This window comes from Schistosoma haematobium, chromosome 2 (assembly GCF_000699445.3).
Source record: "Schistosoma haematobium chromosome 2, whole genome shotgun sequence".
Taxonomy (NCBI): domain Eukaryota; kingdom Metazoa; phylum Platyhelminthes; class Trematoda; order Strigeidida; family Schistosomatidae; genus Schistosoma; species Schistosoma haematobium.
Window position 1 is genome coordinate 41,015,833 of NC_067197.1, and position 27,207 is coordinate 41,043,039.

The 27,207-nt window shown below is 32.9% G+C and overlaps 1 protein-coding gene across 3 annotated transcripts in view; it reads right to left on the reverse strand.

Moving 5' to 3' along the window:
* Positions 1-1,952: 1,952 nt before the first annotated feature.
* TRPT1_1 (tRNA 2'-phosphotransferase 1) overlaps positions 1,953-27,207 on the reverse strand; it is a 38,462-nt gene continuing 13,207 nt past the window's right edge. For 2 of the 3 annotated variants that reach the window (XM_051215216.1, XM_051215217.1), the window contains 3 exons: positions 25,028-25,197; positions 12,350-12,686; positions 1,953-3,400 (listed from right to left, as the gene is read on the reverse strand). In XM_051215216.1, coding sequence (XP_051068406.1) covers positions 3,375-3,400; positions 12,350-12,686; positions 25,028-25,197 — 533 coding nt within the window. In that variant the 3' untranslated portion in view covers positions 1,953-3,374. The remainder of the gene's footprint in view (positions 3,401-12,349; positions 12,687-25,027; positions 25,198-27,207) is intronic. The other variant, XM_051215218.1, reaches the window with a different exon arrangement.

Consider the following 27,207-nt stretch of genomic DNA (forward strand, 5'->3'; position numbering starts at 1 on the left):
GAAAAACGTTATTAGTAACCATATATATCCTGAAGTAATCATATTGATTTAATGTTCCAGTTGAATTTTATCTACAGGTTTGACTTTATTGTCTGATTTAGTTATCGTCCATGATCTACAAACAAGGCGCTTCTTGAAATTTATTTAATATTCATTTTTGCTTCATTTTGAAATTTTTTGATTCAAAAGCCTATGATTGACATTTTAGCTATATAATTTTGACTACTTATAAGTAGGCAAACGTTGTCTAAGAAGTTTTGTGATTATGTAATGTTCTCATGATTTGTGAACACTATTGCAAACAAATAAGCAAACTATATGACTTTTTAAAACTAAATTCCTTTTAATAGATTAGTGTGACATCTGATCTGGAAACAGTAATGATAATTATTTTTAATTATTTGATCACAATTATTATTGGAACAGATGATAAGAGTCATGCTTCTAGTTACTAATTTAGTTAATTTTTTGGTTTATTAGTATCACAAAAGAATTTTACTCAGTCTTATTTTTAGAGTAGTTTCTATTATGTACTCAAATATAATACTATAAATGAATTGATTGATTCTGTTACTGTACTTTCTATACACAAATGACGAATATATCAGAACACCATTAAGTTAAACGAATGATATTGATTATTCAGATGCATAACTCATCTGATTAGGCAAATAAAATACAAAGCATTTATGCAATACATCTTATAGTTTGCGACAGATATTTAAAATTTCTGGTACAACACTGAGCAATAGTGTTATGGTTTATTGGCTACTATTAAAAGATCCAAAATAGATGATGAGTTCAATGCTATGTCTTTCTAAATACTGTCAGTACCTACAAACTATTAACTCCAGAGACATATTTGACTTACTAACTTAATACTGCCACAACCCCCAATACATACAATTCCGATATTACTGCTGTTAATATGGAATTGTCATATTCCTCAGTCCACTTTTGTCATTAAACACTTTCCTAATGCTTGATCATCTAGTTGTTCAGTTTAGATAAATTTCACTTGACTCAGTGTCTCCAACAAAGTGATAACTCTTACTGTCCTAAATATGTTATTAAATATCGTTAGTAATTGGATGCTATCTACGTCGGTCAACTCCATAAAAGTTAAGAATATTTATTTTTTTACTGTGCATATAAATCAATAAAACTTCCTATTTTTCGATTTGCTAACCATAAACCTTACAACTTCTTACAATGGCATATACTAGAAGACTTTAACAGAAACACTATATAAGCAAAGATGGGCAGTGGCTAGCAGTGGAATCCAGTTTGACGCGCGTTTTGTCCTATTTGGGACTCGTTAGATGAATGTACCTGCATCTGAGTTGGTGCTCACTCCGAGACTCGAATCCAGTACCATCCACTCCAAACGCCATTACGTTATCCACTCAGCTACGGAGTCACGACAGCCACTTGCTTGTGCAATGGGGTGAATTTAAATTCACTTGGTATTGTATTGCTTGTATCTTCCCATTGAGGTTTAAGACTGCAATTGACCACATATGCAAATAACAGACTGATCGATTGCACTCTTAAACCTCAATGGGAAGATACAAGCAAAACAATACCAAAAGAAACACTATAGTTTTTTGGCATTTTCTCTCCTAGTTTATTGTTTGTAGAGAAGAGAGTTGACTATATTGAAATTCACTCAATGAATATCTCTGGTGGGTGAAAAAAATCTTAGCAGCTAAAGTAATAGACCAGCGGCGGATATTGACTGTTGGAAACATTTTGCGAGTCACATATTTGCAGGGATAATTACATATTGAATGTAAGTTAAAGGGAACCTCATCACAATATTCCATAGCTAGTATTAAGATTTCCTTAATGTTACGAAATTTAAAGTATTGAATAAATCTATAGTAATAACTGTCATCATTACAACTACTACATTGATGCGAGGAACTCGATCGTCAGATAGGTCAATGTGAGTAAAGAACTGTCCGGCTAATAGTATTATTGATTTGAAATACTTACACTGTAGATAATTTTTAGACCATTCATCAAAATATCGACAGTTTCCTACACTTCATGGAGTGTAGATTATTATTATTATGGTGGGACCTGATAATGCCGTACAGGCTTCGTTTACTCAATTTTGAACTAGACGTTTTGATGTAGTTGCCCAAACCGTATTTAGAGAAGTGTTGGAAACTCTGAATCAATTAATCCAATGACTAGGAGATAGTCGTCCTATTACAATAATATGTAGATAACGACCAATTAAATATCAGTATAAGCGGTTTTTGGATACTGTTGAACATTTCAGTATGAACTACTGACTAATCTCAGTCAAACCTGGGATGGCTGAACAGTTGTTTCATTCTAGCATAAGACCCCACATCAGTGCTCGTCCACAACCCCATCGACGTTTGAATACGATCCTTTTTAGTCGGCTTAAACTGATTCACGATAAGAAAAACCAAAACCAAACGACAGACCTCGATCATGAAGTATATGAGAGATTGGATATAGCTAGAGAACCACTAGAAAACCAAGGGTCACTGAATGAATACTACGTTCGAGTACTGCACTTCTCAAGTGTGGATACACTACCCCGCTAAAAAAGGACTCAGGACAACCATCATACTGGTTGCATTACTTTGAGATCATCGAGTTTACAACCAGCAACGATTCACATTTCCTACTCCAGTCAACTATATATAAAATGTGCGATCATAACCAAGTGTCATTACATGATAACTTTCTTACACTGGATGTGTCCACAAAGCATTATCATATAGAATTGACGAAGGTGGGGTACAGCGGTTCAAATTGACAGATATTTTATGATAACAATATAAGCGGAGAATATAAACAGGAGACAATGTATCAACACAAGGTTTTCCCCACCCAAAATATGTAAACCAGATATGACGTAAAGTAAAAACAACTAGGACTGATAATAACTCTTTATAGTGTAGTAATTCAAATGTGTAAAATTCTGTGTAATATGCATAAGAATATGCAGCTCAGTAAAATCCAAATATAAAAAAATTATATATATGTTATACAATAGCAAACCAAAAAGTCAAAAATCAGTCAAACGAATCTGAATATCTATCTGAAAAATGAAATAAAATAGTCTCCAAAACAACAAACTACTCGTTTAGAGTAAAAGTAGTTTATATTATATAACAGAAAACAAAAGATACAGATAAATATATGAAAGTGGGCTGTTCAAGTGTAGTGCACTAACGTAGAGTTGAAACTGGAAGTAAACATAATCACGATATAACTGTATTGACAAAATTTTGTACTTTTGTATCAGAATGTTTGTGAGAATTTTATCTTTATACACAACAAATATAAGTATGTTCTTTATACGAGAAGCATTATTCAAGTCAGCTGTTTTACGGAGTGAGTGAAAGTTTAAGACCTGTGCACGTATAGAAAAGAAAAACAACAAACAGTAATATAAACAAATCAGTGTACAATAAGTTGAATATTATGTAGCACATATACAAGTAGTAATCATTGAAATATTCGCTATGTTACTTCAGTCAATGTGTTTTAAAAATGGCGTAATCCAAATGTCCATGATCTAGATATTGAGAACTATAATGATGGGAAGTTTCTTAAGGTGATATGTCGGGTAAAGTTGGAGAAGTCACATAGTATCTCCAAGCCACACCGTAATGATATGTTTAGACAGGGCATAGTCAGTGTGGGAATTACTCATTTAAACAAAGCTATTATTATTCCTTACGTGTTCATGTCTGTCTGATGAACTATTGTAAACGTTACTATTCAGTTATAAAAAATAACACTTCACAATTTTCTCTCACCAAACAGTTGGATAATGAAATGTTAGAATGAATTGAATCTCAGAGTACACAATAGAAAAGGGTACAATTGTAAAGTGACAATTTTATTATATAAAGACATAAATCAATGCGTTTTAAGTGTTCTTGATAAGTCATCGAAAAAGTTTTCTGAATCTAAGAAAATGCTGAACATACTTCAATCAATCAAAACGATTGTTAGAAATTTTTACGAGAAATTGTTTACATGATCCTAATTGAATGATTTTATTGAATTTATTGCCAATCTTAGAATGTTTTTCAGCCTCTCAAGGTCACAAAGTCCTAAACATTTCCTCTTGCTTTCTATATAAACCTTAAGAGTAGAAGACTTCTCTAAAAGGTTACAAAGTACAGTTAAGAATTCTGTTTCGTACAATCACTTATCAATAGCACAATAAACTACAATTTTATATGAAAGAAGAAACAGACAGTTTGTACTTGAATGCATAAGGTCACAATAACATGATATTATAAGTGTTTAAATCACTGTTATTATTGCTGTTTATTACCGTTACTATTACCATTACCATTATTATTATTATTATTATTATTATTATTATTATTATTATTACAGCTTTAATATTCTTGAAATAATGAAAAGAATTGGACAACATCAACGTAGAAATCAATAAACTATTTGTACATAATTAAAATCAATAAAAATGTAAAAAAAAGAAAAAAAAAGAACAAAAACAGAGTAAATAATCCATATAGTTTAAGTATATACAACTAAATATTATCTAATCCGACAACAAGTGATTATATACGGTAAAATATACTTGGTATTATAGTTTAACTACAAGTATATAGAGATATATGTGCATTCTAATTCATAATTATTCATACGTGTTTACACATGCATATATTCCAAAAAAAATGAAACATAAAGTACAATATGAATAATAGAAACGATCAATAAACAATACAGAGTAATGACAAAGCTTATATTTATACAGAGAAAGAGACGTCGATATAACTGCTGAAAAATAACATATGAAACATGAGAAAACTGGAGATGTACACAATGCAAGGGGAAGAAGATAATACATATAGCTCATTGGTTGAATATCAAGTATTTAAACAGTAAAACTAGTTGAAACAAGGGAATATTAGACAGATATTTCATCGTCGTATGTGATTCTTTAATGGTAATCTACCTACGAACACATTAGGGATCGATTACAAGATCTTCAAATTTCATAGCAAAAGAGAGAGTTTATTCTGGAAACTATTAAATTGATAAGTAATGGTTTACATTTCTAGTTTCAACTAACTTGTGACATTGTTCAATGCTCATACAACTGTTTTAATAACGACTGCTTTACTCATGATATGATTAAATTCACAACTTTTTAGTAAAACTTCATTAATTCATCTTGAAGTAAGTCAATCCATAATGAATATCACATTCAACGTGAAATAATTTACACGAGACCATTTAACCTGATACTACTGTCTGCTATAAATGTAGAAAGTCAACTTTAAAAAACAGGAAACTGAAATGGCACTAAGTGGCAGATAGAAGATACACAAATAGATGGCAATATGAAGACATGATTTACCCTCTAAGCAAGAAAAACAAACGAGTTCTGATATTTGATGGTTAGTCAATGAATATCAAGTGTAACTGAAAATACTGAGAATTTTATAATAAAATAATTGGATAGAAAGTTACGCTAAATGAATATTACACTACATATTCAAATTAAAGATATCACACTCAACGTAAATATGATTTTACATTTTATCCCATCTCAATTAATATTATAAAGTGAGATAAGGATACAACAATACTGTTATATATATGAGCGTTTATGCTTGTGAATCGGTTCAGTCCAATAAATGTCCTTTCCCATTTTAGTCGTCTCATTCAGTAGCTGGTTGAGAGTTTGTATATAGGGAAGTTTGTGTATCTCGATATCGCACTCAAGATACTACGCGTCCTAATAACTGTTTGTTCGTATTATTAAATCAATATCAACTGAAAATGTATTATGAGGTCAATGGGAGGCATTTACATAATTGTTATGTGGATTAGCCTATAAACACTGCTAAATAGAAAGTACCATATATCTTAAAAGACACCTAATAGAGGATTGTAAATCCTTCATGAAGCATTTACCTTATAACTAACGACATTGTTTCCATAAGTTTTCTAAAACTTGGAAACACACCAATTTTAATAGATTGTAAGAATATGTGTAAATCATTCAAGCGTAAAATTTCACAAAGTTCATCATAAGGATAGTCAAAGCTGGTAGCTGAAACATGTTAAGTAGTTGGAAATAATAAGATATATCTGGTAACTGCCGGAAGATGTTTTAACTCATCTAAGGCATTATTCTGTGTGAAGTATAATAGCGGTGAAATCACTTGTGAAGTTGATATATTTATTGAACTTCCGCTGTATTATGGCTTCGCAATAGAATTTAAAGAAATTCACTTCAAGGTTAGTTTACTGGTAAACAAACAACTGAGTGATTTATAATGACTTTGTTCAATTAGAGAACAACTTTTACTTTCCTATATATTAACATAAACTTGAAAATTATTCAATTCCAACTTGATGATGAACCATTAGATAATCTGAATGCCCGTTATCGGATTTGAAACCATGTTATTATTCAACTATATAGTCTGAGAGCTTACCGCTTAGCATTGATATTGTGTTACTTAGTCAAAAACTTGTAGTACTTTAGCAAATAATAATAATTGTTATTTCAATATATCACATGACATAAACTTATAAAAATCATATGTGTAAATAGATAATCAATATCAATAACTATTCTATAGTAGTGAACTTTTGGAAGTTAATCTAGATGTATATATTTATACATATACCGAACTAGAAAATGGGTGCTAAAACCTTGATAAAACAAGAGATCAGCTTTGAATTGTGCAAATTTCTGATCTGAACACACTTTCAGACAGTTCTTTTGGATTAGTGAATAATCTTGAACGATAATTCTTTTGATGGAAAACGATCACTGCTTTGAACCATCTCTCAGTGTGCGGTTATAAGTCTAATTGTTGATGTGGAACAGGTTACATTGGTTGTAAACAGAGTAGATTTGTCAAATGCATACCCGAGTGCTACTGTGTATTACTATTTAAAAAGGAAATCTATGCCAGTCAAACAGGTCAATCCTTGAACATATGGTCAACTGTGGTCATATCTCGTCATGAGAATTATCTAACGTTTAGGATTATTTAAAGTCAAAAGAAGTGGATCAAAGAAGGTTTGAATAATAAGTTTGTATATTATATATATATATGCTCCGGCTCAGTGGTCTAATTGGTTAAGTGCTCGCGCGCGAGACTGATAGGTCCTGGGTTTGAATCTCACGGGTGCGCACTGCTGAGGAGTCCCATACTAGGACGAAACGGCCGTCCAGTGCTTCCAGGTTTTCCATGTTGGTCCAGCTTCAATTGACTTATGATTTCAATCGGTGAAATTTCTAAAATCTCCACAAACCCCTTTTGATAATACTATATTTGTTAAAATTGTGATGAATAAATATAAAAATGTGAAACTTGGAAAGCTATTTTCTGGGGTATCGATCTACATATATATGATAACATGTATGTACTGGTTTATGGCATCTTTACCTTGATTAAAAGCATTTATTTAACTTATTAAGTGTTAAAAAATCCCTTACTGTTCATGAATTACAATTCAATATTTATATATCTGTTAATTAGCTCTATACAACATATGACCTAGTTTTATACAACTTGCAATTTCATATATTATAACCTCATATTTAATGTATAAGATCACGGGAATTTTTTAAGTTCAATAAAAATATGGGAGAGTATGATGTGCTTATCTAATCTTTCTAGAATTCTGACCGATGGTTGACGGAATATATAAGAATTCTATGCGGAGAGTGAGGGGGTCACCAAACAATTTTAGTATATATATATACATATTAATATAATTGAGTTGTCGAATGAAGCATATAGCTAGCGGGCACAAAGCAGAAGAAAACTATGATATCAATGAATTTTATGCAAGTTTCTTTGTAAATGATAAGATTTATTCGGACCCCCTACTCTATTTACTGAGGTAGTCTATCAAGAAAAATTAAATTTTGCTGAGATCACAAACAGGTCTAAGTTAGACAACCATTAATAACCCCGAAACACTGAACAACCGCCTCGTTCTAGTACTGGACTGTTCTGCAATGCGAATTCATTACCCTACCACAGGTAATCAAACTCACGAATTTTGGTCTTGCGCATGAACCCTTAACTTTTAAACCATTGAGCTGGCACCCAATGGTGTTAATCTCTAAATTCAATCGATTCGCGATATTGCATCACGATCCTTCATTGCCTGTGTTGAGTAACTGTAACATATCCGACAAGTTTGAATTCCACTAGTCACAGCTTCGCACTAGAACCCCAGAAAATACCTGTCGAAGCTCAAGAATGAAGGCTCAGGGTTCAATTCCCCGTTGCGGGGTCGTTGATGTGCACTAGTGTAGAGCATCATACTAGAACGGAACAGCCATTCAATGCTTCCAGGTTTTCAATAACTTTCTAAATTAAATAAGTTCATAATTTCGATAAAATTCAACAATCTCCGCAATTCTATATCAATAAATTTAATTTAAAAAATGATCTTAATGGACAGGCAGTTAATGATAGATATTCAGGCATTTTATAATATTATACCAAAAAACAAGATACGATAGAATATGTACACTTGCGACTTATTTCTAGATGTGATTCTCAGAGTTCTGGCAAGAAGCCATCATCACTAAAGTCCAAACTTTCTGGTAGCGAGGCAGTTACTTACCAATATTATTGGACGATAATTGTACAACATCGCGAATCAATTGAAATTAGAAATAAAAACTAATGGATGCCAACAAAGTGGTCTAAAAGTTAAGCGCTCGTCACGAGACTTGAAGGTAATGGCCCTGACCTTTGATGGGCTCATGTTATTAGTGTGCACTAATGAGGCGTCCCATACTAAAATAAGCCACCTGTTCAGTATTTCTTGGTTTCCGATGGTTGTCTAATTATGACCAATCTATGATCTAAGCCATAATAAAACGAACAAATGTGTTTTGATCTTAGTATAAGACTACCTAGAGTAATGTACATCCATAACCTTGTATCACAAAGATTTAAATTCATCACATCACCCTTCATGTTTCATGAGAAGAGTAGTTAGCTAGAGGACTGAGTTTGGTAACAGTAACTTTCGAATCCAGTTGGAACTGGTCAATATTCCTCTCTTGTATTTCATGGAGAGAGTAAAAATAAAGACGCGGAAAATAACATGAATTTATTTGAGCTTATTAGGGTCTTGTCAGCTTTTTTCTGAACTGTACCAACTGGTCACTTTTGTTATTGGTAACGTTAAGGAAATGGAACATATTGTTCTATGATAAACTGTATGTTATTATGCGTCTTGTTGAAAAATTCTAATAGATGGGTTGTATGTCGTTGCATATAATAAACATATAACCAAAATATTTGAAATATTCTGTCATTTCATTAATTGTATAGAGGCCCATATAGACACTACAATGCCCACGTGAATCTTCTCTGTACATTCATATTTGCCTTTGTTAAGTTATCATACATATTAACCTTCAGAGTGTTCTTATATGTACTGTGTGTGTGTACGTATATTGATTGTTATTTATAGAATGATTAATTGCCTAGGTATTCGCCTGTTTGTGATATATTCTTTACCCAACGTGAAAGATGACAAACTCTTAAAGAACGTCGATTGGTTAACAACAATCATAGACCACACTACGCTCTATTCATTTTTATCATACGTCTGCTTGAAAATCAATGCCTAAAATAAAATTCTAATTCATTTCTTATATCGCACTGTTGCCCAATAGGGTTAACCTAATTATAACATATATGGAATTAAAAGGGAAATTAGTATTTTATGGTAAATCCATCATCATTCATAATAGAGTCAGTAATTTTGCCACAACTATTTTCAATTCAGAAACATATCTATCAGAACATGACTTAATGAACTCCTCATTATTACATTATTAATTCGATGGTGTGCGGTATTATCAAACTAATATTGAATTTTTGTCACGCTTATAGGAAGCAGTTTTGGAGTGGTGGCTTAATGGTTAAGGAGTTTGACTTTCAAACAATATGTTCCGGTCTCGAGCTTTGATCAATCCTACCTCAGTTTAAGCAACCAGCTAGTATATTATCAGCACTCGTACTAGGAGTGTGGCTCGTAATTCAAGTGCCTGAGGAATGAATTAATTTACATAAAAATGTTTTAATTTAAGTGACAGTCTTTCGAAATAACATGAATTCATGTTATTCTGCGTAAATATATGTTCTTGCTCTCTTCAAAACAATAAAATGGATTGTGCGTGTATAAAATTCCTCAAAAAAACCTTGCACAAAGTTATCTAACAGAGCTTCCCATCTCTCACACTAATCAAAGAGTATGTAACATCTTTATACAGCTTATAATAATAATAATCAATTACCTTATGGATTGATTACTAAGACAGAATATGAAGTGAGATTGTTTTTAACTGTGCGATTTAGCATCAACATCAGCCATGTGGGATGTTGTTCTAGTTTGTTTCTATGGGACAGGGTAGAGTCCAACTAACACCTCAAGGTGCCCCGAAGATGACGGGACTTTGTTTCATGAGCTAACACGAGGGATGGATATCGTACTAGTCCCCCACTCAATAGTAAATATGGACTATATAAGCGGTGTGTGGTAAAAATAATTATAAAATGAAGAAACGTAAAAAGGAATTTATTTTGTTTGGTGCCTGAATGGATTATCTCTAAGAAAGACCGTCAGGTCCGGTGTGATCCAGAGTGATGGCCATAAATTGTGTCGTAACCAGTGCACAGGACTCTAAACTTGTCTATGGTATGGGTGTGGAGTTGATCGTCAATAGACAGCTTTATTCAAATGATTTGAACGCAATTAATTGATTCATTTCTCATTGTCAATGGATTGAACTCCGACCTATAAGTAGCAAAAGCAAATCGCACCCATACCCATGTATGTACTATGTAGTGTATACGCATTGGTCTATGTATTCTACATATGCAAGTAAGTAACGTATACTTGTGATAGAAAGTATCTATGCTAGTATAGGTAACATATAGTGCATATACTCTGGTTCATGTATTTTATACATGCATGTAACAAACACTTGCGTTGTTATTCATGTTTCATACTGGTTTCTATTCATTATTGTTCTCAATGCTTTTGGGTTGTTAGTGGGTTTCCCGATGGGAATGTCCCTAATGCAGCTGTACAAAAGTAGACTAGTAATGTGTTCGTCTAATTCATAAAGTATGGTTGACTCGAAGTCTTTGATATACACGAATTGTACCAAAGTAAACTGCCAGTGTTCCCGTTTGCTTTGGTTTCTTCGGTGTTATAATCTCATATATTTTAACTAAATTTATTTTCTTCCGATAATCCAATCGACTTGTCTGTGTGGGATTAACTAACTAACTTCCAGAGTACGCTGGGAAGGACAAAAAGCTGCATTGATGACTTAGAAGTTAAAGTACCCAGCTTTCAACCACTAAGTGCCGGGTTCAAACCCTAAGACACTTAGAACAGTCTGAATAACAGTGCGTTGTCGTTAGACCTTACATCAAAAGTGTGACTCATAGTCTAGTACCCAAGCTTTTATTTGGTAAATGAGCTCTATAGGCCTGGATAGGGAGTTGCCGAAATTGTGTAAAAGATATCGAAGTCAATGAAGTTCCATATTCCCTCCTCTCATCAACTGATCTACTATCAGGACATAAGTACTGTATGTCTAGCTTAAATATTACACAATAGTGATTCCTTATGAGAAAGAAACGTGGAAAGAAAATCATGGAAATTATATAACTTTTCTTGAAGAATCAGTTTGTTTGCCTTTCTATATTTATTTATTAAACACTTGGTTTATGGTATTTCAGTACTGTTCTACTTGTAAGTTCTGCATCTGCCTACTTATTGATCTCAGTGATATCTCGTTTATTTAGCCAATTATAAATTACAGTTAATTAGCGATACACCCCTATTACTTAATTTTCTATGACAAATTTCTTTTTTGTTTACCTGTTGAGACTTAATATTTCATGGGAAGTTGGGATCACGAATTTTATGCTTATAATCGAATGGATTTCTGATTTAAACAAATCCAAGTTATTTTACTTGGATAATCTTTGATTGGTGGTTGGGTTTACTAACAGGTGAATTTAGTGTAGTTTTATGAATGATTTTTTTGTGACTCATCCTACCAACTAGAAGTTCATGTGGGTTGGCTTTGAGCCACGCTTTATATATGAGATTTGTTGCCAAAGCTGACCTTAGTAGAATAGGGAGTCGAACTTGAGACCAAACATGATGGCGTTAATGGACCCATTATTTGGTAGGAATAGGCTGAATTCTCAATTGTCGAAGAGTATGTGATATATTAAACAATTATCATATATATATATATATATATATATATATATATATATCTGTATGGAAATTCACTCACGTGGATTACGTTGATAAGCTGCACGAAAATATTTCGTCGGTAAACAACCTTCTTTATTTCCTTCACATAGAATAACATTATTTTTTGATAAGTAAAATTTATACCCATCATTTATTGCTTTAATTAAATCAATATAAATAATAATCTCAGCACTTGAACGCATACCACTTATCACACCAGTTTCACCAACTTCACCCGGTGCAAAATGTATATGAGTACGTTGCATACGTTTTAAGCCCTCTCTACGTATTGAATCCCAATTACGAAAATATGTACCATGGATAACAGTTGGGTAATCTTCAGGATTTTCAATCAACGAAATATCTAATCCTTCGATCTATATGGATAAGTGAGAGAGTGGAAGAGGAGAAAAAAGTATAGTACAGTAGGATACTGCTACTACTTACTTAAATTCAGTACATTCATAATTGAAAAAAAACTGATATTTAAACTGGATTAAGCAAGGATTTCTACTGACTATTACATTGAAAAAAGCAAACAAATTATTCGGGTTGTATTGGGTTTTGAGTGGTCAGAACGTAGTAACAGGGAACGGTTGTATGATCTCCCTCTCTTTATTATAGTCGGTTCAATCATGACACAAAACTCATACAATAACATATCTGGAATGTCTGATCATACAACAACACAATTAGAAAATCACAATATTTACTTAACCTAGTTACAAGTGGTACAATATGGGGAATTAATTAATTCATTAACTATAAATCTGGAACAATAAGATATATGACAACGATTTCTAGGTTAGATGAAAGCTTAGAAATCGGAGAATAAAATAATGCAAGTCTAAGCGTCTAATAATTACTGAGTTAAAAATATGGACAATAATTCTTTGTATGGTATCCTTACAGGTTATACTTCACCATTCGCCACGCTGCATCACCAACACTTTTCAACTACATAAGAAATGAAAATATAGTGTTAAGTCACATGAACTAGGAGTCGAAACGCAGAATGATTAATAAAATTCGGTCGGTACCAAAGGGCTAGACAAACGTGCTAACGGTTACTACTCAACGGCTACTCTATGGAAACATCTCAGCCTTGCAGGAGGTGAGTCGTGACACTATTAGATCAACGGTAAAGTCTTAGACTGTGAAGCTGGGTTGACACGGGTTCGAGTACAGGGAAAAGTATCGGCTTGTTCAAGTGAGGGTACAGCACATTGACAAACGACATGTAACCTACTTGAAAACAGGGTTTACTGACTAACATAAAACAATGATACCATTGAGATTATTGTGACTGGAAATAGTTTGATCAGCATTATATCTATACCACAATGGCTTCATGATATCATTACACAGTAATGTATTAAGAACTTACATCAGCCGAAAAGTCTAACAAAAAAAGCACTGTACAGCTAGAGTATCATAAAGTGACTTGTTTTAATTATAGAAGTCAGAAATAAAAAGCGATTAGAAAATAACATGTTGATCGGTTTGCATACTTTTATCATTCACTTGAGATGATAAAAAAACAAACATGATCACATTATAATACGATGATTGTTATTACAAGCTATTTTTAGCTGAAGAACGGATGGAAATCACCGTGAGTCATCATAACGCTTCTAAATGAAGATTCTTCAACTTTCAGATTCGAGTTTAGATTGTTTCAATGATTGTTCCTGGTTAGCGTTTTGTTTAGCAAGTTTGTGTTCTACGGGACGAATTTGCTGACTACATGCCCAACCCTCCTTCTTTACCCGGGCTTTGGAACAGCAGTAACCTTAAAACGGTTACGGGGGAAGTGTGATATGTAAATATATTTTTAATAAATTTCTAAATACAGACATACAATAAGACATGTAATAGTGAATGGACACATTTCGCCTACTGCATTGATATTACTTGGAGTGAAAAACGGTCTATATTGTTGGCAGTACAGTAGTAAACTAAATGAGAACCGAGTTTAAAAAATTCCATTTAGTTATGTGGACCAACTTTTACACATAAATTAACATTGACAACAATAATATTGATATTTTACTTTTTAATTTATACAATTAAATGGTTTGTAAATGTTTAGTGATTCTACTTCATTTTGTATTACAGTATAATTCGTTGGGCTCGTTATTATCATTATTATTACCGGTATGTTTTTTTTTCTATGTTTAAACATATATTCATTCGTATCAGAAGGGGTTTTGTGGAGATTGTAATAATTTCAACAGTTGAGATCATGAGTCAATTGAAGCTAGACCACCATGGAAAACCTGGAAGCACTGGAACAAAATAGGACGAAACGGCCGTCCGGTGCTTCCAGGTTTTCCATAGTGGTCTATCTTCAATTGACTCATGATCTCAACTGTTGATAATAGTCATTCGTTATAGTTGAACATGTTTGAAAAATTCAATCCTAATGAACCTTGTAACATAGAGTCCGTGGGTGTTATCATTCTTGTTCCTTTAATGACAGAGGGATAACGCTAAAATCCAATTATGTGATACTTCAAGTTGTATGAATCCTACTTCAAAAGTTTTACATTTTGACGTTGAATGGTAAATGAAAAATAAAGTCAATGAACACCAACGCGCCGATGTTATTCAGGTTGTAGAGCTCGACCACGAAGGAATTATATTTCAATGTAATTCTTTTGTCTTTGCATTAAATATACTTTAATGGTAAGGTTAAATTCGTTCTTCAAGGGTTGTTACGGAGAGGTAAACTATGACTGTCGCGGTAAAGCAAGTTAAGAGAGAAAATGTTGTGACTTCGACGTTAGACAATATAGATTAGGCAGTCACGACAAGGCTATTCAACTAAATTATGTCGCAAATGAGAACCTGAAAGCATTCGACAGCCGTTTCGTCCTAGTATGGGGCTCCTCAGCAGTGTGCATCCACGATTTCGTACGCGAGACTCGAATCAAGGACCTTCGGTCTTGCGTGAGCGCGCGGTCTAGCTTAGGTAGAATCGTGAACTCAACTGTTAAAATACTATAATTTCCACAAGTCCCCATATTGATAAATTATATCAAGTCTCTTAGTCTTATAGCATTGATACACTCATTAATACCGACTTACATAATTAAGTATTACAACCCTATCTTTAAAGCGCCCAATCATGTTTTATGGCTTGCATACCTGGAGAATTATTTCCTAGCTAATAGAACCATGGTAGAAGACATGAAAGAGTATGGGTGAACCAATTCGGAATTGTCCAACAAAATTTCCAGCTAAGACGAGATAAGTGGTGTCTAACCCAGCCCAGAAGTATTCACTCATAAGAGCACGAGCGAAAGAGAGACTATTAAAATGGTGCAATGGAAAAGAGTGAGTAGTAATAGGGGTGACCATTAAAAAGGCACATATTATTGAAGGGGATCATTGAATGAGGAAATAACACTTTTGTTTCATAGGTGATATTTAAACTGGAAGTAGGAAATATCGTTTCAATGCTACCTCCCAATCGACGAACACTTTGCACGCTAAAATAATTCTTTTTGAATGAAAGTTTTAAAAACTTTTTTTTGGGCAGTTGTTTGTCGTAAAATTTTGTTTATTGACTTGAATTCCTCATTAATAAACATAAAACTCACACAAATCATTACATTTCAATTTCATACTGTTCCAACGGTTGTACACTAATTATTTCAACTCAGCTATTCTTTATGCTGTTTTCATTCTGTCCAACTCGATGCATTTTTTCTGGAACACAGTAAATATGATTTATACCTAAATCCATACACAGACACACAGTTATATACATGTTCAAATTACTCTATCTTTGAATTATTAGCCTATCTGGTGGACAGACAGAATGGTATTACATCAAGCCATCATAATTCTATCATACTTTTATACGTATATATTCATGCTTGTAGAAGTGAGGTTGTATGATTGAACTCATTTATGTGTCAGTCTACGCCATTATCTAATGGATCCGCTTAAACATTGATTGTTTAGGTCTTTTAAATTAGTCATTATCTTAAGCATACATATTCGCTTGTTCAACATTATTCGTTAACTCGCTCGTTGTTGGTGTTTTTGTGTTATTTGAATAAAAATATCTTAAGTGAAATAAATATCCATAACCCAATTCAACTGAAATTCTAAATATTCTATTGATGGATTAATATATTAATGATCATTCATTAGAAGCGTAAACGAAGTCAGAAATAGACACACAACTTCCTTTAACAACTCACAAGATTATTATTATTATTATTATTATAAATGACACAGAATAGAAGCCAGTGGTAATCCTGTAGTAAGTTTAATGGCAGAAGGCTTGATAACTATTTACTAAGTGATTACTGTTTCGCCACATTTCTTCTACACCTGAGCCACAAAGAGAAGGTATGAAAAGAAGTTTTACATCCAACGTTAATCTAGGTACAGAGAACAAAGAGATTTATAGGTTTGTGCGACCTTAATGTTTTAGAAGCTCCTGGAAGCACGCTAAATTTAGCGAGAAAACAGATAACTATATAATCATAGTGTGACACATAAACCTTCGTTTTTGTAAACTATTCTCGGAACTTTTCATTGAGTGCTGATTGAATGAAGTATTTTCAACCATTCTCTGGCTTACCGATTTCACAACTCATTGGCGGTAAGCGATGATCTTTTAACGGAGATGAATTGGATACACTTAAATGATATTTTTTTCTCATTTGAAGTATGTTACACAATACTAACGTTCTTGTCCAGTTCATAATATATTATCTCAGCATCACTGTGTACTATTAATTTCTGAAAACAAATCAATAAATCAGTGAAATATATTGTTATCAATGGAATTATCTGTTCTTAGCACAAGTAAAAATAAGAAACTATCATCGTTAATGTTAGTCTTGTTGACTAATGCAACTGTTAATGACAACTTATGTACAAATTACAAGAGTAAAAAATGATGCAGTGATAAATTCACTGAGATGGTTGTTGTGTTATTTTTTGTACTACTGTTTAAAAACATTTCATTGGATAAAAGTACAAAACTGCTCGTCAAGGTTACTTTCATTCTATTTTAATATTTTTATTTAGTATAATTAAGTATTGATGAAATAACACTGGTGTTTCTCTTCTACAGTAATGCGACATTAGATTGCTGAGGACGAACAATGAACGATTTATCTGTGTGAATAATCCACTCGTGCTCTATAATAGATATGCAGCCAGCATAATCGAGTTGTGTTGATGCCTAACAGAATTGTGCCGGCAATCTAATGTCGCATTACTGTAGAAGAGAAACACCAGTGTTATTTCATCAATACTTAATTATACTAAATAAAAATATTAAAATAGAATGAAAGTAACCTTGACGAGCAGTTTTGTACTTTTATCCAATGAAATGTTTTTAAACAGTAGTACAAAAAATAACACAACAACCATCTCAGTGAATTTATCACTGCATCATTTTTTACTCTTGTAATTTGTACATAAGTTGTCATTAACAGTTGCATTAGTCAACAAGACTAACATTAACGATGATAGTTTCTTATTTTTACTTGTGCTAAGAACAGATAATTCCATTGATAACAATATATTTCACTGATTTATTGATTTGTTTTCAGAAATTAATAGTACATGGTGGTGCTACACTTAGTAGAAAGATCACGTTAAAATTCTAGGGCTGAGTTTATTTGTTAGGCAACTTTATTTGTAATATTCTTACTACTAAATTTGTCGTACCGAGGTACTTCCGGTCCTTTAACTTTCGATTAAAATAAGTTCAAATATTTGATTATCGAATAACATACTCCTCGATTTTACTGATTAGTGGATAACTATAACATCTACGATGTATGGTAAGAGTAAAAGAGTATAATACAGGGATGAGATTAGAATAACCACGATGAACTAGCTAGTTCCTAGTCAGTCAGAAAACATCTTCCTTAAAAGATTAATTTAAAGAAAAGAAAATAGTAAGATTACAAAGTTTTAACATATGTTATATAATCAATGAATTTAATAACGTTTTCTACAGGTTATGCTGGCTTTAAATCAAGAAGACAATATATAAATTCACCTTTATAGTTAGAGGTTGCCTGTCTTTTACTATCCTTAAAAGGATGAATATAGATTTTTCAAATATTTCATATTTTTCCTAGTTTGGGGTTAGATATAAGGGTTTATGGCTAGAGCTTTCATCACGAACTGACATCAATTATAATGCGAAAATGCTCTGTAACAACATAGATGAATGGTCTTCAAGCAAAATCCCAAGAATCGCTATCTGATTGGTCTTTCTATAAGATAGAATTCCATCAGGTCAAGGTTTTGTTTCAAGAACAAGAGTTTAGGATTAAGATTTTAGAGATAGTGTCGATTTACCTGTCATATACGACTAACAGAGACAGGATTGATCATTTAATAAATTTAAGACCAATTTTTATTTATGGTCGCAAAAATAATTATTCGTTATCATCTCAAACATTATCAGTAACTTACAAAGGTATATCTGTGGTGTATGCTATTTATGATGACAGATATAAGTAGTATGTAGCTGCAATCGGAAATGGAATGCCTGGCAGCAGGAGATTGAAACGAAGACAACAGAAAAGAAATCGGAGAGCAATCAAGATAACAACAGAATTAGAGGAATAATGCAGAATGTAAAGGATAATCCAAAGATGTTCAAATAATGTGTTTAATGTATGATTTTTATATTTTACTAAGCTACTCTATAAATAATCCATTGGTTTCCTCACTTGAGTTCTCGTTCGCTACATATCTACTTCTTGCCATATGTAATACTTGGACATTGCGCAACAATCTAAAATGGGATTAACTCACTCCTATACTATATAACTTTACAGCATATTAATTCTTAATTTGTAATTCCTTTTACCACGATAATAGTTATATTGAATAAAGACAAAAATATCCAGACATCATGTTATAATGTTAATAATCAGTTATTAACTTTGGTAGAACGATAGAGTAAGTTGTAAACTAATTGACAAGGTATTTTTCCATATGTATTGGTATATGTGTACATTGATTGAGACGACGTGAATAGTGAGTAAAGCACTATGAAATAACTGTACTTTGACATAAGTGGGAAAAAATATCCAATTATATTAAAACACTGATACATAAACGAAGAACATATTTTTTCAATAAATTGTCTTTTAATTCTACACTTATGGATCCAAATTAATCATTCCAGAAAAACGAAGATCAAGTTTAAGGCAAACTACATTGTTTAAGATTATAGCTTGTTAATTTAGGATTGTTTGTAAAGTACAATAAAATTCTTAATTTCATTGAAATCATGAACTGATCTAAGTTAGAAAAGTAGAAAGTATTAAAGGTTAAGCATTCACATGCAAGGCCGAAGCTTCTGGGTTTGAGTCCCGGCGTGTGGGGTTGTAGACACACATACTAGAACGAAACGACTGTCAAGTATTTCAAAATTTTCAGTGGTGGTCTAAATTAGATCGGTTTATGATTCCAATAAAACTCAACAATCTTCACAACATCATAGTGAAAATTGCTAATATTTAAAATGAGTTATATGCAATGTTAAATTTGAATAAGTTTATGTCTTCACTTGGAATTGTATGATATAAGAGAGAAATAATAAATGTCATTAGACATCTGATCAAATGTTTGATAAAAGGCTATATCGTGTATGAAGTTATACGAATTTAGTAAGAAATAATGGTATATATATAAACAATATCCTTTGTTCAGTGTATTAGAATTTATCCTAACTTTGCACTACTAATGTCACTGAAGATAGAAATGAAATAGACTGTTATGATAGAAATACTTTGAGTTGAAAAAAAATCAGTTTATTACACTCTAGAAACCACAAAAGGAAAAGAGAAAATTCATCAATTAATATTTAACATGAAAATGAGTAGTAGAGCGATTGGGGAATTACTGTTTAGGCGCGTAAGAGAATAAATGAGTAGGTCAGATGAACACTATTTATTTATTTAGCCAGATAAACATTGGTATAAAGGAGCACCAAAATATATGTGCGTCACACAATAAATCATTAACTTTCTATGTGGGATGGGATAATGCCCGAGTGGATAAGCTGAAGTGGGTGATTTTCTTAGGGGGCAACTGTGCGAGCCTTCGACCTGGAGGTCTAATCCACAAGGTAGTGGGTCAGCGTTGGGAGATGCAGTCCAATGGTAAGCGATGACCAGCAACAGATTCGCGCATCATTTGCTCCCTAGGGATCATGGAGCCCATTGGTTTGGAATCACGAATTTTTAACTCCCCTAGGTGGGTCCTCCGTACCCACCAACCCGATTTAAGCGCCGGACATTCGCTCTCAGTTTCGTAAACAACAATTTCACTGTGATACGGCAGTGAGTGGGACTTCCCTGGGAGTGGCTATATACGCGTGGCCATTTGATAGCATTTTTAGAGGGAGAAAGGAATCTATTCACCCTCAGTCGTACAAGACCATTTGGAGGCTAAATAGTCGAGTAAGCTAGATGAGCATGTACACAGTCACACACGCTCACATATACATGCAAATCAATATGAAAAGTAGAGAGCAATTGTGGGAATATACACGAATTATTAAGAAAATAACAGTATAGGGTTTTGCGCAGATTGCAGAATTTTCGTAGTTTAAATCACGGACTGGTCTTAGCCAAACCACTATTAAAAACCTGGAGGCACTGGATAACCGTTTCATCTTAGTTTGAAATCACTCAGAGTGTCCACATACACGATCATACCATAAGGATTCGAACCTAGAATATTCAGTCTCATGAGCGAACCTTTAACCCCTAGACTGTTAACCAGGAATCAAACAGTGTACACATCTAATAAATAAATTTAATTGACTCACGATACTGACCAACCAACGTGCTATGTTCAGTGGTATAGGAGTAGGTTGGAAGAAAGCTAGGGGCGGCCAAACCAAAACATGGCACAAGCCCATGAAGTCACTGACAAGTGAACTGAGTCATGTTGGTAGGTGTAGACTACCTGGTTGGGGACCGCGAGATGATAGCAACCGATGGTTAGAGACCCTGAATGACATGGCTCAAAATCGTTTGCAATGGCGCAGGTGCATCCACTCTCTGTGTTCTCCCAAATTCTAATCTTCTGAATCCTTCATGTCCCTTTTTTCCTCTTTCCAAATTTATTTCACTGGATTATACTCTTTAAATAACATCTCCAAACCCTAATCTTCCCGATTACTGCTTATACTCTTGCTACCTCTACCACTACGGGATTTGAATCGACAACTGCATCTCTGTGCTAATGTGGTGTGGCAACTCGAACTGATGTACATACGTACGAAGTTCTACGTTGTTACTGACTGGCTGACTGACTGACCAACCTTCACTCAATAGCTGAGTTAGATAACTTTCTTACACCACACATTATTGAACTCTACTAGTTACACCTTCCCATTAGAATTCCAAGAATTGCATTTAGAAGATAGCCGCTAATAAGTACATGACTGTTATCAGTATAGGATTTGGTGGAAATTAATTTTCATAGATTTTATATCATAAACTGATAACGAGATTTGTCTGCCATAAATTCATTCAAAATAACTTTATTGATCTAGACATATACAAACTTGCAGGTAAGTAAAAGGTTACCCCAAGGTACTCAGTGTTGACTTTTTACAAGCCTATTTTTTTCTAGTATTTGATTGTAAAGTACTTTTGGTTAGTAAAAGAATTATTTTAATTAACCAATTACTTATCAATCATTAACTTAGAGACCAAACTATAAATTCAGTGTTCATCTTGTTGTGTTAATGAGGTATGGAAACTTGGACCGACGCATATATGTGCCTGACCTACGTTGTAGCTGACTGACTGACTGAATTTATATTTATTATTATTATTATTGGGACGGCTCCCAGAAAGCGTGACAAAGCCTTCAGAAGCTATAAAGGATTCGAACAGATTGGATCTAATCAGAACCCGATAGAACTTTCCAGAATATCAACGTGATATGGTATGATTGACTGTATTATGTTATAATCCATACCAAGAACTATAAATACCGCCCCTGTTTCTCCGTACATTTCTGACACTTAAAAACCACTTTTCCTGCTTTCTTTTGTTTTTTGATTTGTAATCTTGAGTTTCCAGACGTTCGAGAGTGTCGAAGCTCTATATACCGTTTAAGCCGTAATCTATTAGAGGGTATTCATTCATTCACACACACACAGAGATTATTCTTCAAAGTGAGCATTATTTACAATACGAATTCGGTTTAAAAATAAGGAACATGTTAAGTTTATCTGTGAGCTGTAATCAAAAAATATAGACATTTATAACTTATCATTAGTCAGCAACAAATAAATTGTTTTATCCAACTAGATAAAAAATTTATTAAGGTGTTAGTCTAATCAATAGTATCTAATTGTAATGTAATTCATTATAATGATGTGAGTTTAGTTTCATAAAATAATCACTAACTTTTAGCAGGATGATTTCATACAACTCATAAGTAGTACTTTACTTATAGATTATTTAACGTTATTGAGATTCAACTAAGATTAGTAATATTTCATCCAATAATTTCCTGCTAATTTCTCAACCATATAATATAGTTCTCTCATATTTCCTCCTCCTATAGCTTTTATGTTATACTTTTAAGGTCCATTACATAATTTCTGTTTCTCACCCATAATGCTCGTTTTCACACGTTTGTCTGCTTGTATATTCAGCTTGTGTCTTAACTTTCTTTCTTCACTCTTGTTCCGTTCTTATTCATTGGTGTCATCATGTTTCTTACTTCTTCAATCTTATCCAGGCTGTCTACAGAGATGTATTATTGTTAGTACTTATTGAAGCACAGCACCTCTAGGCAACTTCAAGTTATCGGTTCTTTATAACCCCATTCTGTGAGTGCTTTCTGTGTCCCTTTAAACAAAATCACTGCAAATTCTTGTGTGTGCGAAGCATTTACTTTTTCATGACCAGAATGCAACATCATCTCTCCCGAAATTAAGCTTTTCTGTCCAGTGTGCCTCTATTGGGTTTCACTCATTCCGAGCATCAGCAGGTTGTATCTTGTCATTTCCATAGCTATATGAGTAGTCCTCCAGGTCTTCCGCATTGTTCGAACATTCCATGTACCGATATTACTTGCTTCTCTAGTTGTTAGAAGGAACATCAGTCTCGTAACTTCCAAAGAATCTGGTCTTTCATCATGGGTCGTTATAATTCTTTTAAATGAAGATTCTTCAACTCTCAGGTTCGAGTTTAGATTGTTTCTGGCTAGCGTTTTCGAGTGAGTATCTGTTTTTATGGGTTTTGGTTTATTAACCTTATTGCCGAACCTCACTCTTTACCCGGACTTTGGACTAAAAGGAACACTGGTGGGAGTGTGGGCGGAGTTGCTTACAAATATAGATTAAAACAATTTCACAGGGTTAGATTCATAATTTTTCACCTTCTAACGTCGCATAGACTAGGCACTCGACGATTTCATGCAGATATCCTGTCTAGATATAGAGACTCCTAGCTTATTTTGTCAGTTGATGAATTTTATGATTTTATCAACCAACCTTCTTGTATTCTACCTAGTATTGTATACCTAACCACAGAATCACTTACTTAGTGGTTTCATCATGTATATTTGCAGTTCATACATGGTTTGTGCTTTCATTGGGTATATTTCACAGTAGTAAAGCAATACGATGTGGACTTATGAACAGCACACTTTCCCTTTGATTGGAAGACAGATAAATGACATGTATGTTTTTGATATCTAAGTGGAAGTAAAATCTTGCATGTTAATGTTATATCATTTTATTTATTTAGCATATTATATTGATAATTGGGATGATTGAGTCTGGTAATAAATAGGTCGTATTATTCAGTAGGATGTTTGTTTGTTATCTACTGGATACGTGATTCTTATGGATGAATTTCATCGTGATAATGTATAGTAGGCGATTCTGTGTTATGTTATCTAACTTTTTGAAGCTTAGATAATGACAAACAAGTGCAAAGGATTACATATATAATTTTTTAGCTTCATGGATCATAATTTTACAGTAGTAGAACAATATGAAATGAACTGACGAACAGTAAACTCAAACATTGATTTAACAGACAGACACATGACTCATAACTAAATACATAGTGAACGTACATCTTGTTGATGACTACCCAAGTAGCACAAAACTAAGGGTTTAAAGGTTTCTTACCGATTACTATCTAACAGTTAATTTAATAAAAAAACTGTGGTTTAAATGAACTACTATTGTAAAAATACATTATTTGTAAAACTTAACACACTTTTGTTAATCAGTAAACTCATAATGACAATAATGTACTCTCTCATACATTTATCTTCAAATAGGCATCAGAACTTCTAATATGTAAATTTACTAGGCCTGGGACTAGTTAGATAGTATGTATAGTTTAACTGAACAGTCAACAAATATTAAGGTGTTTTGCGCACCGAAAAGATAGTATACAACATACATTTGTGTAGCTGGAAGTTAAGTACTTGGATTTGTATTTAACTGATGAATTAAATGACAAGTAGAAAATATACAGTAGAAATCACATCGATTCACAATATAATCCTTGATATCAAACTGATTACTTCGCTTTCAAATTAAGAGAGATACATCATTTATATATATATATATATATATATATATATATATATATATATATATATTCACAAGGAACAAGAAATATAAACGACCGGAAAAATGAGAAATTATATATAGATACATTTATTCACTTACTGTAACAGTATGACCTTGGTAAGCTCTGATTCTTAACCGGCCATTTTCTGGATTTGTCGACAGTTCATAGCGTTTTTTATCGTTCGAATTAACAACACGTGAAATATCTTCTAGTCGAACCCCTTGAAATGGTTTCAATTGAAGTATTTTATCTACATAAAGGTAACCACCTGTAGAAATTTAACGAAAAATAAGTAAATATTAATATTGTTAATAAAAGCAAATCAATTAGTAACGTCATGTGAACTATAAAATTCAAGAATATCTCTAAAATGCTTCCTATAGTAAGAATAACAATTAGCTCTTATTAAATATACTTTACACATATGATAGATAATTGATGAGTAAAGTCAGAATATTTAACAATCAGCACCAATCAAGGTCACAAGCTCGAACACTGACTCATTTGAAATTCAATTTAAACAACTAGATAATTATCAATGTGGGGATTTGGGGAGATTGTAGTATTTTAGCAGTTGAATTCACGAATCAATCGAAGCTAGACTACCATTGAAAACCAGGAAACAATGTTGAGGAGTCCCAAACTAGGACGAAACGGCTATCCATTTCTTTCAGGTTTTCAATAGTGGTCTAGCTTAAATTGACTCGTGAATTCAACTTTAAAAATTAAATAATTTATGTGTGGTAGTAGCAGTAAAATATTATCAGTCACCAAGTGTAGATAAACAGTCATTTAACTTATTGACAATGAAATATATGATCTCTATTCCTCTCATTGATTTCTACTCTTAACTCGTTGAGTGTAGATTGCTTCTAACTGTGTGCAATCAAGTATTGTCTAGTATTTACGAAGGTTCTCTAGTCTTGATCGTGAATCGTGTATCTGATGTATGGTGATCTAACCTCTGTGTATTGTGTATCGTTCAAGTATCCAATCTAGCGTCATGTAGTAAACCGCAGAGAGAAAGGGAGAGGGAAATATTGTAAACCTTACGTTATATTAATAATAGTCTAACTAGACGTAGGAAAATTATCGTGTCGTTTGATTACTCTATTTCTACTTCAGCAAATTTATCCCGAATCGATATATATATTAAATGAAACTTAATTCGTAGTACTACGGTATTCATTCACTCTAAATTAAAAATCATTGTATGGCTATCGCGTAGGTTAAATAACTTTTTGTGCAGTATAAATCTTGTCAGATATTTAGTGTGGTATGGTATGTACAAAGAAATGTAATCGGTATAGGTGATGCTATATTGATTACTTTGTAACATTTATTTTCATGATTGACCAATTATTTTCACAGTTGAAATCATAAAGTGATCTTATCCAAAACACTATTAAAAATCTGGAAGCATTAAACGGCCGCTTTATCCTAGCATGGTACTTCATAACAGTGAGCATCCATGACTTCGTGACTAGCAATTGAACCCATAGCCTTCAGTCTCGTGCGTGACTGTTCAACCTTTACACTAATCAACCTGGACCCAATCATGTTAATATATTATTTCAGTTAATTTACGATCCCGTACAACCATCATTCATTATTTGTTGTCTGACCACGGGTACTCATAGAAAAATTATTTCATTAGAACGGTTTAGGCAAAAGCATCATATATTGACAGATCAATGAGATTTAAGATGGCTATTGGATCTTTGCGCAAAGTTTGAAGCACAATAACAAATAGCATGTAACATATTGAAAGTTGAATAAATACTTAGAATATTTAATTACTAAAAACCGATAAATATGAGAAGGTTGAAGGATGAGGACGGTAATTTATAAAGTTACAAAAATAACTTCAAAGTTTTTGATATTTAAAGTTTTCATCGATATAGGGTAAGAGAATATTTGTCCATCCAATAATTTATTATCACTACTCTTAATTGCTCATGTTGTATTCGAATTTATAACCTTAAATTCTGGCCAATTACTTTACTTGAAGAAAATTTTGGTTTTGCTGATGTAATAAATTATTCATTTATGTAACCTGCATTCCTACTGGCTAAAAATTGACTTTAATTTCTCAAAGTTACTTCAAGAGTCGCTGAACATCTTCACTATAGTCTACTTTTATTATGAAATTCATTTAGGTGGAGAGTTGGCGAACAGTTTAGTGAGTAGATCATCTACTGCAGTTCGGTCACCTTTTTTATGTGTCCAATCAATTCATCCAACATTGTCCGATGGGAATATTTAGATAAAAAAACCT